General features: G+C 35.9%; 1 protein-coding gene across 1 annotated transcript; it reads left to right on the forward strand.

Moving 5' to 3' along the window:
• Positions 1-264: 264 nt before the first annotated feature.
• LOC123566502 (uncharacterized) lies at positions 265-16703 on the forward strand. The gene is made up of 12 exons (XM_053549123.1): positions 265-389; positions 1291-1420; positions 3296-3382; positions 7078-7266; positions 8487-8548; positions 9161-9260; positions 9641-9709; positions 10798-10931; positions 12235-12370; positions 14122-14229; positions 14639-15754; positions 16542-16703. Exons 1-12 carry the CDS (start codon positions 337-339, stop codon positions 16701-16703), a joined length of 2346 nt encoding a protein of 781 aa, XP_053405098.1. The 5' UTR covers positions 265-336.
• Positions 16704-16716: the final 13 nt, after the last annotated feature.

A 16716-nucleotide genomic window follows, 5' to 3' on the forward strand; every position in this document is an offset into this window, starting at 1 on the left:
TATTGTTTCTTTTTGGCTAGTTTTTTCCAAAAGTTCTGCAATTTACTTTTTAAATTCTTTTGATTCAGCAAGAAGGATGGCTGTCAGAGCTGGGAGACGGATAAGATTGTCATATCATTCATAGAAATTATATACCAACAAACAAATAATACCCACATTAATTTCATCTTTGATGTTTGAAAACAAATAAAATTTACACAAACCAATTTAAACAGCCATTTAGTGGGAAACCATGGAATTCATACTTATGAAATTAAATGGTGTCACAGTATTTATTTGTTTGCAGACTCAAGAGATGTGATGTAAAAGTTACCGCAAAGCTGAACTTTGAACAGAATGTCATTTTCTGTGGTCAGTGCCGAAACAGCCATTGGAATTTTAAATGGAAGGTACAGATTTCTACTTAACAAATAATCAAGGCCTTCGCGTTTTTTATCGTCTGATTTACCACGGTTCAGAGTTCAGATGCGTAGGAATTGAACCACGAGGGCGTTAGCCCTCGTGGTTAAATACTGAAGCATCTGAACGATGCCACAAGAAGGCCTTGACTGTTTTCATTCTGACATGCTCATTGATATACTTTAATAAATATTTTACCTGAGTTCATTTATGCGAGGAGTAATATATCAGACGTCATGTGGCAATCTGACGTCATAATTGACATCATAATGCTCTCTTACCGGTCCGCGCGTCAACTGTTGTTTATCGCAGAATATACAGAGCTTCATTTTCTTCTTTGTTTAACTGGAAATCAAATCGAGCCATGTTAGAATAAATGTTTTAAAATCCTTTTTACACACATTTCATTTCTGACAGATTGTATGTGTTCAGTAGACTTAATTTGATAGACTGTGCAGTGTTCAGTCTGATACTATTTGTATTCTTGTGTTCTTCAACAGTATTACTTTGCTGAAGTATAAAATGTTTTGTGTAAACAATGAACATTTTTCAGCATTTAGTTGATCTCTTTAATCTGGAAAATGACCCTTTGTAGTTTTGAAATTTGTACTGTTCTCATAATGTATCAGTATTATAGGTTAAATGGAAATTAGACATTTCATATAACCTCTGTAGTTAAATTGTAATTACATATGCTCGTTTTAATAATTGATTGTTTTCTTCTTCTTTTAAATTATCTCTTACCAACGTGTATTGATTACCTAGATAATTATGTTGATAATGCATGTTAATAGATATTGACTTTATGGTTAGTTCAGAGTTCTGTCCAGTTCTTAAGCACTTAAGTCTAGAAAGCTTCCAAGCACAGTTTTATACAAGATATTATTTCAGATGCAGAGAAGGGGCGGACTGTTCGGTCAGTGTCTGTGGGAAGGTGACATGTGTGAGTGAAGTGGTTAGGATTAAAGATAACCATATTTTCATGGTCAAGTTTATTCCAGATGTTGATGTTATTATTAAGGTGAGCAGTAATAATCTTCCAAATGTACATTTACCGTTGCTTTGTGAAACAATTGACATAAGTTCTGTAGATCTTTCGAGCAGTGTCAATTTAAGAACAGTTAAAGCAGATAACTTGTATACCTTATCCTCAGCAATTTGCTTCTACCCATTTACAGCTGGGTTAACTGATGCATTCCTGATTAAATGCCTTGCCCAAGGACTTACCAGAATGGGAGAAGCCAGGACTCAGACAGTATAAAATCTTATTGTACCCCCACGACAACAAAGCTGTAAGGGGGGGTATACTGGTTTCAGGTTGTCTGTCCGTCTGTCTGTCTGTCCGTCTGGCCGTCTGTCCGTAGACGCAATCTTGTGCGCACCATCTCTCCTTATCCCCTTGACAGAATTTAATGAAACTTCACACAAGTGATCAGTACCAACAGTAGTTGTGCATGGGGCATGTAAGGTTCTTTTAGAAAAAAAATTTGCAGAGTTATGGGACTTTGTTTTTTTGTTACTATACTATATACATAGACACAATCTTGTGCGCACCATCTCTCCTCATCCCCTTGACACAATTTAATGAAACTTCACACAGGTGATCAGTACCAACAGTAGTTGTGCATGGGGCATGTTAGGTTCTTTTAGAAAAAAAAAATGCAGAGTTATGGGACTTTGTTTTTTTGTTACTATACTATATACATAGACACAATCTTGTGCGCACCATCTCTCCTCATCCCCTTGACACAATTTAATGAAACTTCACACAAGTGATCAGTAACAACAGTAGTTGTGCATGGGGCATGTTAGGTCCTTTCAGCGACAAAAATTGCAGAGTTATGGGACTTTGTTTCTTGTTAACATACTATGTACATACAGTCTGCATATGCAATCTTGTGCGTGCCTAATCTACCAAACCCTTGCACACAATTTAATGAAACTTCACACAAGTGATCAGTACCAACCCTAGTTGTGCATGGTGCATGTTACATTCTTTTAGATAAATATTCTGCATAGTTATGGGACTTTGTTTTTTGTTACTATACTGTATACATACAGTCCACATAATTATGCAATCTTGTGTGCGTCAAATTGCAATGTACTGTATCAGTGCATGCGGGGGGGGGGGGGGGGGGGGGGGGGGGGGGGTACATTCATCACCTTTAGTGATAGCTCTAGTTATAAAAGGATTAATGGAGAAAACTCTGATTGATTAGTACAGCTAATTACTTAATCTTAATTTAGTTATCAGCATGAATATCATGTCTGAATATTGGTATAATAATTTACATGTTATGACTGACTTCCATATATTTTTTTTTTAATTATTATAACACATTTATATATACCTTTGTAGCTTTATTTTCATTTGTATACATTCAGATATTCTTAATCTGGGTCAGTAGGCCTGAGAATACAACAAAAAATTTTAAAACCTTTAAATTTACTATGAAATACATAATAGTCTACCAAGGCTATGCCATTGAGATTATTATACGATGATTTAGATTTTTTTGTGTACAGAACATGGGAGGTAACTAGATTCATACTTTTGGGCTATTTTAGACTGGTCTCCAGACAAAGTTTTTTTTTATTTTGGGGGGAAAGTTTTTTAATATGTGTTTAACTCTTGTATTTGAAATTTATCTAGTAGTAAAGCTATTGCTGTCCCCTTTTCATTAATGTTTGCTTCTGCATTACAAATGTTTTGTATGTAAGCAGGAAGAAACTACTGGACTAAATGCTTTCTAATCTAAAATTTACACTTAAGTCTTCAAAATCATGTATCTCATGCTGCAGCCTGTTTCGTATTGGATGACAAAGATAAAAGAAGACGTACCTGTGATTTATACTTGTATGTCAGGTAGTGATGCATTCAGGTTTATTCTTTCAGAGAAAAGAATTTCTGCATTGGCAGCTTGAACTGACACCTTACAAGGAGTATATACTAACAGACCTGAGACCCACTACCCTTCAGAAGGTACTGTGGTTTATATCTGTCAGTAGTACAAATATCAGCACAGCCCACTTGTGTTGGGGTGTAGGGTTGGGCGTGGGCGATGTACTAGAGTATGATTGCATGTGCACATATCAAAACACATTTCTTGGTTATAGAACGTGTAAAAATGATAATACACACAAAATTTATTTCAAACTTGTTTTTGTGCCCCCCCCCCCCCCCCCATGAGTGGTGGGGGCATATAGATTTGGTCTTGTCCGTCCGTCCGTCCGAAGTTTGTGACGCGCCTAGCTCGAAAAGCATTTGATATAAATTGATGAAACCTTGCATGAGTCTTTATCATGATATGAACTTGCGCACCTCCTATTTTTCGTCTGGCTCCGCCCCCTATTTTCAGAGTTATGGCCCCTGAAATAGTCAAAAATGCACATTTTTACCTTGTGACACGCCTAGCTCAAAAAGTATTTGATATAGATTCATGAAACCTTGCATGAGTCTTAATTATGATATGAACTTGCGCACCTCCTATTTTTCATCTGGCTCCACCCCCTATTTTCAGAGTTATGGCCCCTGAAATAGTCAAAAATGCACATTTTCACCTTGTGACACACCTAGCTCAAAATATATTTTATATGGATTCATGAAACCTTGCATGAGTCTTAATCATGATATGAACTTGCGCACTTCCTATTTTTCATCTGGCTCCGTCCCCTATTTTCAGAGTTATGGCCCCTGAAAAAGTCAAAAATGCACATTTTCACCTTGTGACATGCCTAGCTCAAAAAATATTTGATATAGATTCATGAAACCTTGCATGAGTCTTAATCATGATATGAACTTGCGCACCTCCTATTTTTCATCTGGCTCCACCCCCTATTTTCAGAGTTATGGCCCCTGAAATAGTCAAAAATGCACATTTTTACCTTGTGACACACCTAGCTCAAAAAGTATTTGATATAGATTCATGAAACCTTGCATGAGTCTTAATCATGATATGAACTTGCGCACCTCCTATTTTTTATTTGGGTCCACCCCCTATTTTTAGAGTTATGGCCCCTGAAATAGTCAAAAATGTACATTTTCACCTTGTGACACACCTAGCTCAAAAAGTATTTAATATAAATGGTTGAAAACTTGCGTAAGTCTTTATCATGATATAAACTTTTACACCTTTAATTTTTTGGCTGGCTCCACCCCCTTTTTTAGCTCACCTAAGTTTTTCTGATCGCTCGATGTCCGGCGTCTGTCGTCTGTCTGTCAGTCGTCTGTCTGTCGTCCATCAACATTTAGCTTGTGTATGTGATAGAGGCTGTATTTTTCAACTGATCTTCATGAATTTTAGTCAGAATGATTACCTTGATGAAGTCTAGGCCAGGTTCGAAAATGGGTCATCTCGGGTCAAAAACTAGGTCACTAGGTCAAATCAAAGAAAAACCTTGTGTATGCGATAGAGGCTGTATTTTTCAATTAAGCTTCATGAATATTGGTCAGAATGATAACCTTGATGAAATTTAGGCAGAGTTCGAAAATGGGTCATCTCGGGTCAAAAACTAGGTCACTAGGTCAAATCAAAGAAAAACCTTGTGTATGCGATAGAGGCTGTATTTTTCAATTGATCTTCATGAATATTGGTCAGAATGATTGCCTTGATGAAATCTAGGCCGAGTTCGAAAATGGGTCTTCTCGGATCAAAAACTAGGTCACTAGGTCAAATCAAAGAAAAACCTTGTGTATGCGATAGAGGCTGTATTTTTCAATTGATCTTCATGAAATTTTGTCAGGATGATAACCTTGATGAAATCTAGGCCAAGTTCGAAAATGGGTCACTTGGGGTCAAAAACTAGGTCACTAGGTCAAATCTGGGAAAAACCTTGTGTATGCGATAGAGGCTGTATTTTTCAACTGATCTTCATGAAATTTTGTCAGAATGATCACCTTGATGAAATCTAGGCCGAGTTTGAAAATGGGTCATCTGGGGTCAAAAACTAGGTCACTAGGTCAAATCAAGGAAAAACCTTGTGTATGCGATAGAGGCTGTATTTTTCAATTGATCTTCATGAATTTTGGTCAGACTGATTACCTTGATAAAATTTAGACCAAGTTCGAAAATGGGTCATCTGGGGTCAAAAACTAGGTCACTAGGTCAAATCAAAGAAAAACCTTGTGTATGCAATAGAGGCTGTATTTTTCAACTGATCTTCATGAAATTTAGCCAGAATTATTACCCTGATAAAATCTAGGCCGAGTTCGAAAATGGGTCATCTGGGGTCAAAAACTAGGTCACTAGGTCAAATCGAAGAAAAACATTGTGTATGCAATAGAGGATGTATTTTTCAATTGATCTTCATGAAATTTAGTCAGAGTGATTGCCTCGATGAAGTCTAGGTTGAGTTTGAATATGGGTTATTTGAGATCAAAAACTAGGTCACTAGGTCAAATTAAAGAAAAATCTTGTGTATGCGATAGAGACTGTTTTTTTCAAATGATTTTTATGAAATTTGGTCAGGATGATTGCCTTAATGAAATCTAGGTCGAATTTGAATATGGGTCATCTGAGGTCAGAAACTAGGTCACTTGGTCAAATCAAAGAAAAAACTTGTGTATGTGATAGAGGCTGTATTTTTCAATTGATCTTCATGAATTTTGGTCAGAATGATTGCCTTGATAAAATCTAGGTCGAGTTTGAACATGGGTCATCTAGGGTCAAAAACTAGGTCATATCTAAGAAAATGCTTGTTTTATCGCAAGAGACCAATATTTTGGTCCAATCTTAATGAAAATTGGTCAGAATATTTGTTTCCATGAAATCACTAGGCCAAACATGTTTTACACTGTTATGGCGTGTTTCTTAGGTGAGCGACCTAGGGCCATCTTGGCCCTCTTGTTTTTTATAGTTATGGCCCCTGAAATAGTAAAAAAATGCACTTTTTCACCTAATTATGTGCCTAGCTCAAAAAGTATTTAGATGTAAATTCAGGAAACCTTGCTGGAGTCTTTATCGTGATGTGACCTTGCACACTTGGCATTCTTCTTGAGAATCTTAGCTCTTATTACAGAGTTATGGCCCTTTAAAAAACCAAAATAGTGGATTTTTGTTTGTGATGCTCATAGCTCAAAAGTAATGAATCCTTTGCATAAAATGTTTGTTGAGGCTTTACCCCATTAAGACTGCAAACATTTGAATTATTGCCCCTTATTTGTAACAAATGTACCAGTGGGGGGCACACCCTGTGTCCTACAGACACATTCTAGTTTAAAATTGTCTTGATTTCCTTCTTAAGAAGAAAGGGTGTATTAATCTTAATTGATTATTTTTGCAAAAAAAGCTTTTTAAAATGATAACTTCTTAATAAAGTCTGTAAGGAGATCTATTGGAAGTATGGAATTAAAGCAAACAAAATAATAGCTTTAAATTAGCCTGTTCATGAAAGGTAATGAAATGTGCAACACCTCTCATTGCCCCCCTAGTGCCGGCTTAAGGAAAATACTATTACAGTAGTCAGTACAATTGAATAGACCTCATGATCCCAAAGGACCAGAAAATATAAGAACACTGAGTCCAAGTACTTAAAACTTATAGCATGAAATCAACATCCGCTACAATCTTTGCTCCAGTTTTCCCTAACTTAACAAATTTACCCATTGCTGTACATTAATTTTGTATTAGACAAATTAGTCCATTTGCAGTGTCAAACTTTTATAAAAATGAATTTCAGGGCAGTAGTACACGACAGAGAGTGTTTACAGTGACAAGTAGTAGTAAGCTGCTTCTGCCAGATGATGTTGACATGAGATTTATGACAGAATCTGAAATGTTGAAACAGTATGGCTTACAAGGTGCTGTAGAACAAGTATCCAGTGTTCACAAACAGGACCCAGTAACTGATAGTTTATTCTCCTACCAGGTATAAAATAGTAATTGATAGTTTATTCTCCTACCAGGTATATAATCAACAGTATCATCTTTTAGAATCTAACTTTCAAGGCTGTCTGTTAGTTTTGTCACAGGTATTTGAAGCTTGTTAGATCTCTCAATCTAGTATATTAAGTGGGTAGGATATGATAATGCATGTATTTATTGATACTGCTTCAAGCACCTGTGGTTTTGTAATGAGTCTGAAATTCACCAGTTGGTATCAAGACTTAGTGTAATTCACTCAATTCCTCAATTCTGTATCCAGTCTATGACTCAATTGTTTGTATTTAGTCAGCAAGTCACTTTTCAGTATTGATTCTGTAGCTGACTTCTCCATACTGAGTCTGAAACTTAAAAGTCTGTAAAAGCGATTTGGGCAATTGCTTCAAGAAAAAAAAGGAAACTAAAAAGGAAAAGAAAATGTTCACATTATGCAGATATTTCTTTCAATTTTTAAGCTCGACTATTCAAAGAGAAGTCTAGCTATTCTACTCACATCGGCGTCACACCTTGGTTGAGTTTTTTCATGCAAGTACATACAGCTATCATTTAAAGGCGTATAGCTATGAAACTTATTTTTTTCTTTTTCTAGGTCAATTACCAATCTCACTGGGTCAAGTCCCATAACTCTGACATGTATTTTGGAGCAAATTATGCCCCCTTTTGATTTTAAAACTCTTGATAGCAGCAAGTCCCATAATTCTGATATGCATTTTGGTCAAATTATGTCCCCTTTTGATTTTAAAACTCTTGATATTTAACCTTTTTGGGTAATATTTTCCTGCTTCTGGGACAATATTTCAAATAGTCAAGCTTGGCTGTCTTAAGGACAGCTCTTGTTATTAATTAATTTTATAGCATCACAGAATAGAGTGGTTTAACCCTTATCATGCTGGACACAGTTAATTCTTCCTTTGCGACCAGTGTAGATCATTTTCAGCCTGCACATCCATGCAGTCTGATCAAGATCTGCACTGTTTGCCATTCAGTCCGTATCTTTTTGGTAAGCAGTGCTGCACCCCTTTTAACAGTTAATGGTACTGTCCAAATTGAAAGATGGACAAGTCTTTTATAAAAATTTAATAGGGTAAGGGTCCTGTATCTTCAGCCTCCTACTGAATACAAATGTATAAATTTAGGATAAAACTGTATTTAACATAGATGTATTTGTGAATAAATGCTGAGTTGAGTTAAAATTGTATTTTGTAGGGAAAGGTGACAGCAGTTTTGGATCAGGGGCTGGGTGTGTTTGAACTTGATGGCACTGTAAGGTAGGAACATTACTGTAAAGAATCACTCAACCATTACCATTGCGGGTTCAAAACCTTGATTGTGATCTGCAGTTTTTAGCTGACATGCGAATGTGCTAGTGTTAACTGTTTCTTTAAATAAATTTCCTGTTAAACCATTTTCAACAAAACTTCAGAGCAATCTTCCTCCATGATAGCCCCTTTCAGAGTCCTTCAAATCTAAGTCATCAATGAAAATTTTTTGTTGCCATGGCAACCTGAGGGAAAAAACTTTAAAAACTAAACATTTTTGTACATTGCATATAAAGATCTTGTGAGGCATGCACATCATACAATTTTCCTTGTTAAAAAATAGGATTAAGACTGTGTAATTGTAAGTGGGAGAATAATTTAAAATGTCTTCAAAAAATGGAAAAGTCTTACTGTGCTTATACTACTTAAATATTTTGTAATTCAGTGGAAAAAGACTTTAAAATTAATTCAAATATTTAAAAAAAAAAGACAAACAGCACTGGTTTTTAATCTTGATTAATGTTTCCATTTTATATTGTAGAATGGTAAATCAAAAGGTACAGTGTTTCATATTATATTTGTTTGTGGACTTTCATAGAATGATTATCAATTTGAAATCAGGTTGTTTGTTGGTCCTGTGCCTGCTGTACACAAGTTCTCCATGCTGAAGGTGGGGATGACAGTTCTTGTACAAAATGCACACTACACCACTTCTAAACAGGTAAGATTTGATACTTGTATTATTATATAAACATTGCTTGCATAAAAAATGTGTCCCCCCCCCCCCCACCATAGGTCACTTGTTGTTTTACATCGACATACACAGACTTATGTAAGAAAAACTTTGAAATTCATTGTCTAAAACCTCAAGGCCTTGACCCTAGCTAGAGGGTTCTCTACCAAGTTTGTTAAAATTATTTACTCACTTGAGTCAGATGAGCAATATACGGCCATCATAGCCAGCTTGTTCTTTACAAGTATCCCAGAGCAAACGTATAGTTGTATGAGAACGAATTATAATGTCTCTACATTTGAAGAATCTCAGATTTAGCCATTTATAGAATAGCTTCATATACATGTATAACATGTATATAATTTCAGTATCCCAGAGTTAGTGTGTATTGCTGTATGCTGACCAAAGTACAGTGTATAGATGAAATTGTTCAGCAGGTATTTCAGATCTTGTTCACATCACAGGTCTATGTCTTAAATTTAACATTTTCTATTTTGTCATTTGAAGCCTTTTTATGAAAAAGAACTATGGTTATTTTGTACGACAAAATCTTGACTTCAGTTTGCAAGTGTAATGCTATGATACTCATTGAAACTGAAAAGGGGAGCTGTGGTTAGGGGTTATGGAGTTGGTCGCTCAACCCAGGGCTCGTTCAGAGCCCTTCTGAGTTCACTTTCACACTTTCTCATATGACATCAGTGCTTGCTTTTCAAGGAAGCAGACTTGAGTGTGGTTCAAATAAGCTTGAAGCTTTCATTGCAATTATGAATTAGTTAGTCATTGTAGTCAGAAGTGATATTTTTGAGAAAAAAAACAACCAAAAAACAACACAGTATTATGGCAATATCAGTCTGTCTCTCTCTTTCTGAAAACTTTCTTAGCATGAGAATCTTGTTTTATTTTGATTCTGGTTGAAGGTTATGGCACCTGGTCTAAGCTATATTTTCCATTTAGCTCATATTTTGACATAGAAATATGGATTTTAGTTTTAAAGATTTACATTGAGATTTTTAGTGGATATATAACCCTTCGAAAGTATTCTCATGGAAGTTTATGGCGTATTATTGGGTGTATTGTTAAATTATTTTTGGAGAAATCAAGTTTTGATCACTTTTTATTTCGAGAAAAGTGTTTTACAATAAAAATGGAGAAAATACTAAAAAGAAGCATCAGCACTGGCTGTTGTCCCACTAAGCTCAGTAGGTAGAGCGTTAGTCTATGGATCACGGGGTTGTGAGTTCGATCGTCAGGCGGGGCATATGTTCTCCGTAGAAAATGCTGACAGATGCATATTATTAATCATCACATACAAAAAGAGCACATACAAAAATAAAAATAGACATGGTCTAGCTGACATAATTGATCTAAGCATATGTGACCTTATTTTAACTCTATACTTCAGTCCATAGACTGAGACAGAATCTTTTAAAAACTCTGTGAAATATTTTGATTCATGAAGAAATTTTATGGGACTTTAGCATGTCTTTCATATAATATATTTAGACAAGTTATTCACAATTTTCAGGTTAGTCCAGTAAAGTTAAGCCAGGTTTTACAGAAGTTGTTGTATTTAACTGGCCAATCACAGAATCAGCTAGACCACATGTTTGCACTGAGACAGGTTCTCAGGAGGCAGTTCCTGGATATCCTTGGTGAAAGGTAAAATTTCATTTATAGTTGGGAGCAAATTAATTTCTTTTTCCACCACCAGAGCTAAAAGATAGGTAAATCTTGTAGCAATGCCTTTTGTTGAATTGTCTTTTTTTGGCATTATTGTATCATTGATCTCAAAGGATGGGAGTTATTTAACCTAGGCAGTATTTTCAGTATTATGGATACTAGATATGGATATTCCGGAGAAATAGTGAATGAAATTCAAAGTCATTAAACTAAATGACATACAGTTTTTGTTTGCCATAGACTGGATAAGTTGGCACATAGTATTCTAGGTTTTACTGAATGTCTTGTCAATACATTACCATGCAATATATTTCTGATAATAAAAATATTGCATTATCTATATTTAGTAACAGTTTAAGAAAAAATAGCAGTTGCTCACTTTATCATGTTTATTGATGGAGATTTTGTTCTTCTAGCAACAATTTATTATGCCCCCCCTTCGAAGAAGAAGGGGTATATTGTTTTGCAGATGTCTGGCAGTGGTCGGTCTGTATGTAGACCAATCCGTTTCCGGATGATAACTCAAGAATGCTTGGGCCTGGTATTGTGAAAGTTGATAGGGAGGTTGGTCATGACCAGCGGATGACCCCTATTGATTTTGAGGTCAGTATGTCAAAGATGAAGGTCACAGTGACCCGGAACAGTTAAACGGTTTATGGATGATAACTCAAGATTGCTTGGGCCTAGGATCGTGAAATTTGATAGGGAGGTTGGTCATGACCAGCAGATGACCCCTATTGATTTTGAGGTCAGTATGTCAAAGATCAAGGTCACAGTGACCCGGAACAGTTAAACGGTTTATGGATGATAACTCAAAATTGCTTGGGCCTAGGATCGTGAAATTTGATAGGGAGGTTGGTCATGACCAGCAGATGAACCCTATTGATCTTGGGATCAGTAGGTTAAAGGTCAAGGGCACTGTGACAAGGAACAGTAAAACGCTCAAGAATGCTTGGGCCTAGGATCAGGGAAACTGATAGGGAGATTGATCATGATCAGAAGATGACCCCTATTGATTTTCAGGTCACTAGGTCAAAGTTCAAGGTCACATTGGCCAGGAACAGTTAAACGGTTTCTGGATGATTACTTGAGAATGCTTGGTCCAAGGGTCATGAAAGATGATAGAGAGGTTCATCATGACAAGCAGATGAGCCCTATTGATTTTGAGGTCAGTAGGTCAAAGGTCAAGGTTACCCAAGGAATTTGTCTCTATTATGTTTAAGGGGTGGGTGGGGGGTGGGGTAATATCTGAATCAGAATAAGAGTTTTGATTCTGTTGTAGGTGTACAGAGAGAATATTTTCAGTAGTGATTGGACATGCAAACTTTACTGCTGGAAACAGGACAACTTTACAGAGGATGCTCATAGATGAATTCCTTAATGTACCACACAGTTGTCCACTTCTCAGGGCTGATAAGGTACACATGCTTTGCTTGTTCATTTTAACTTCCTGGAACTTGTTGCTGATGCACATCAATTGTTTAATGCAAGAAAATGTTTGTTGTCTGTTTGTGGTTACTAGGAGGAACGTCTGTAGTAACCTATCAGCCAACATAAACATTTTGAGTGCTTTTATTTTTGCCCATTTTGCAATTTTGTTTATCAGTTGAAGTTCCACGGCAGTTTTGTATTTGTTTAGGTTGGCGTGGCCCTTATAGACAGGGACCCTCACCCTGTATTCATGAATCTTGCAACATCAAGCCGTAATAATGAAATGAATGAACAGGCATGCAGAAAAGTGCCATTCAAATATTCCAAATTTAAATGTAAATAGTGGTAGAGCGTCCGCTTCGAGTGCGGGAGGTCGTGGGTTCGATCCCCGGCCGCGTCATACCAAAGACGTGAAAAATGGTACCAGTAGTTCCCTTGCTTGGCGCTCAGCATTAAAAGGGAATCTGGCCTCTTCTCTCATACCCTCGTGGCGGTGGATACCATCAGGAATGAGGTGTCGAGAGTGATTAATATAAGTTGTAGAACTTCCTTCACAATCAACCTAAAATAAATTATGTATAAACTAAATGTAAACACAAAGTCACCGCATCCAAATGTTCAAATGAAGTAAGTATAATTATACTTTTGTTGAGCACTACCACACTAATGCATCAAGCACCACCACAATCCGATAATATTATAATACAAAATTAATTCAGAATTAACAGTTCTGTCAGTTCTGTATTCACTATATTATTCAAGAATTTTAAAGGTGAACTTACGTTTTTAAAGGTGTAGCTCTGTTGAAACAAAACTGCATGTCCCTTTTTACTAAAATAATTAACCTTAATTCATCTTAAGATAGCTGTATTATTTTTAATTAAGGTAGCATTTTACAGACAGCGATCTGCATACATGCTGTATTATTTTTAAGGTAGCATTCCACAGACAGCAATCTGCATACATGCTGTATTATTTTTAAGGTAGCATTCCACAAACAGCAATCTGCATACATGCTGTATTATTTTTAAGGTAGCATTCCACAGACAGCAATCTGCATACATGCTGTATTATTTTTAAGGTATCATTCCACAGACAGCAATCTGCATACATGCTGTATTATTTTTAAGGTAGCATTCCACACACAGCAATCTGCATACATTTTAAGGTATTGATATTAATTTTTAAAGTACCAGTCCTAAGGTAGCGAGTTTTATGTATTTTAAGGTATTAATTTAATAGAAAAAAAAATAAAGTAAAATAAGGTGTCATGCATCCTTAGCCAGCACTACAGACACTATCTTTTGGTTCAGCCTGTGCTGGAAAAAACCCAAGAATATTTGACATTATACATTCCTTGTGAAAATGTAGTGGTGCCTTAAACATGTTTTACTCAGCTGGAACACTCGGCACTCTAATGTCACACATTCAAAATGCAATCAGCACACCATAAACATTTTGAGTGCTATTATTTTTGCCCATGCATCGGTTTCAATTTTGTTTATCAGTTGAAGTTCCATGGCAGTTTTCAATTCCACTTTACCTTATAGTGGGAAGGGCCTTTTTGGCTGACTGGTTAAGGTGGCTGACATTGAATCTCCTGTGATTAACCTTTGGGTTTGAACCAAGCCCTGGTGTCATTGAAGGGTGTCCACTAAAAACATAGATAAGAATGTAAACAGTACTATATTGTGTTAATGAATGAAGTCTTACTTCGAGAGTAACTGGTGTTTTTCAGGTGAAAGTAAAGTTTTCAACCATTATAGATATAAAAGGAAGCATATTTGATGTTTCAAGTGACAGTATGGAGTGGAAGTTTTCTAGACAATTAGCTAATGATCAGCAGGTGGGTATTAATTTGGATCACTCATTGAACTACTAGAGTCCTTAAAACCATATCTTACATTTTTCACTTGTGGCTTTGCCACTCATGAACATATTGCATCTGGTGTTCAGTTGTGAAAGAATATATCAGTCTTACATGGAAACAAACAAATATCCTCTGTGTGTTTTAATGTTTAGCACCTTGCAAAGTTCATAACTCATTTGTATTGTCAGTTATGTATTTATACTGGTAAGAATATGTAAAACACATGTTTTACCAATGGTGGTGTAATTAAGATGCTTATCAGGTATTAAAGAAAAAAGATAAATCTAAAAATATAACTTTAGTTCTGTTGGTATAAAATGATTTACCAATAAAAGTGTTGCATGCAGTATTTCTGTTGGTATGAAATTGTTCCATTTTTTTTCAGGTTGTTCTTGGTATCCTAAATGTGTGTGAGAAAACAGGCCAGACATTACTTTGTGATAATACATGCAGCATTGACATTGTGATTTGTTGTTACCATGGTAATAGAGATAAAATGGCTGTCTGCTGTCACACTTGCACAGAGTCTTGTAACTGTGATAAAATAGAAATTGGGGAAAACTTTCCATGCCCCTATGTGCAGACATGCTGCATAGGCAAAATAGTGGCTATTTCTGTATATGAGATGATAAGTGAAACCATGGTAACAAGAAATGTAGAAAATTTAAAAGGTTTGAATGGAAGTGAAAGGTCAAGGCCAAGCAGCTGTGATAAATATTTGGTTTTTGACATGAGAAGTGCAGTTTATATTGGGAACAGTGTAAAAGTTGATCATTCTTGTAGAAGTCGACATAAAAACACAGGTAGTGCCCAGAGCTTAAGTTCAGATGGAGTAGAAACTTTACATAGTAATACTGCGAAAACTACTTCAAATAGTGAATCTTTGAAAACAGAAATGGTAAAATGTAACATTAGCAGTAACATCCAAGTTGGAACTGTACAAGAAAGTAATAATTGTACAACTGATAGTGTTGAATGTATATCGAAACACAAACCATCAACTTTACACAAGCATGTAAAGCCAGATGGAAGCATTGTGTTTTGTAGGAAGGCAGAATGTTGTAATAAACAGAATGTATTTGGTTCGAGATGTGAAATAAATTCGAAAGTGAATAACAATGGCAAAAAGGTAACTTCAACTTCAGAACTTGAAACATGCAAGGAAAATTGCTCAGTCAGCTCTAAACATGAATGTAGTGGCTCTAATTTGCTGCCTTATAAATTAAGTAATACAGCTTTTAAAGTAAAACCTGTTTCCACCAGGAAGAGACAATTTGGTGAAAGTAGTTCAGATATTCAGATTGATTCAGATTTGCATAAAATACCAAGAAATGATTCTTCGTGTCAGCCAGACTTAGATAAAGTAGGAACCACAGATGATGGCACTGGAGAGTTGGATGTAATTATCTACATTGAAAATAAAGGTAGTTTAATGCCTGGAGATGGACTGAGGAGATTTGATATAGAATGTACAGTCTTGAAAAGACAAGGAAATGAAAAGGTATAGAAAATAGATCAATTAGCATTTACCTGCATACTTACGTTTTTATGATTTTTGTCTTCTTTTTATGCCGAGCTAGGCTGTTAGTAGCTCAACAGGGAAGTGTCAGTGTGTTCATGGCTTGCTCAACAGCTATAGCGTTTGAATTTGCAAATTATGTCTCCCACACCACTGTGGTGGTAGGCATATTGATTTACTCCTGTCTGTGGGTGTGTGTGTGTCCGTCTGTCACAAATCTTGTCCACACTCTTAAGTCAAGAATATTTCTCATCTGATCTTCACCAAACTTGAAGAAAATGTGTTTGCCAATAAGTCCTCCACCAAGTTCGATAACTAGCCAGGTTGGAATTATGGCCCTTGAATTACTGAAAATACTGATGCCAGTGATACAGGTCTTGGTGCATGGTTGACTGAGAAGAAATACCAATCTAGATGATTATGCAGTTGTGGGAGACGTGGCACTGCACTTTTCTCTAAAGCAGCTAGTTTATTTTGTAACTTAGGACTTTGACTTTTTTATTACAAACAGTATGTTAACTGAAGTTGATGTCCTACCACTTCCTATAAAGATTTTGTTATTCTTTAACATGTAACAGCAATTTCTTTAAAGTGTAGACTGAACATTATTTATAGAGTTATTTAGCATTATGACTAGCTCTTTATTAAATGTCTAAATTCTCACGACAGTTCCACTTTTCTGAAAGTTGAAATAGTGTTTTGAAGATAGTCTATCTTTGTTGTATGTTGTATGAAATAAGAAGTATCATTTGTAATATTTTATTTTCAGTTGATTTTAGAGTTCTCAGGTAAATCTGTGAAATGGTACCCAGTTTTGTATGTGGACACAGTCTACACATTGTCAGTATGTATGGAATATCAGGCAGTACTTACCGGCAGGCTGGCTAATAATAAACTGCAGAAAATGTTGCTGAAAAATAAATCAAGGTGAGGATCATGCATAG

Source organism: Mercenaria mercenaria, chromosome 8 (assembly GCF_021730395.1).
Source record: "Mercenaria mercenaria strain notata chromosome 8, MADL_Memer_1, whole genome shotgun sequence".
Taxonomy (NCBI): Eukaryota; Metazoa; Mollusca; class Bivalvia; order Venerida; family Veneridae; genus Mercenaria; species Mercenaria mercenaria.

Excerpts from the sequence above, each read along its gene's own strand:
- LOC123566502 (XM_053549123.1), top strand. The coding sequence starts at position 337 with ATGTCATTTTCTGTGGTCAGTGCCGAAACAGCCATTGGAATTTTAAAT. Across the intron at positions 14,230-14,638 it reads AATTAGCTAATGATCAGCAG|GTTGTTCTTGGTATCCTAAA; the intron begins GTGGGTATTAAT and ends ATTTTTTTTCAG. Across the intron at positions 15,755-16,541 it reads AAAGACAAGGAAATGAAAAG|TTGATTTTAGAGTTCTCAGG; the intron begins GTATAGAAAATA and ends TTTTATTTTCAG.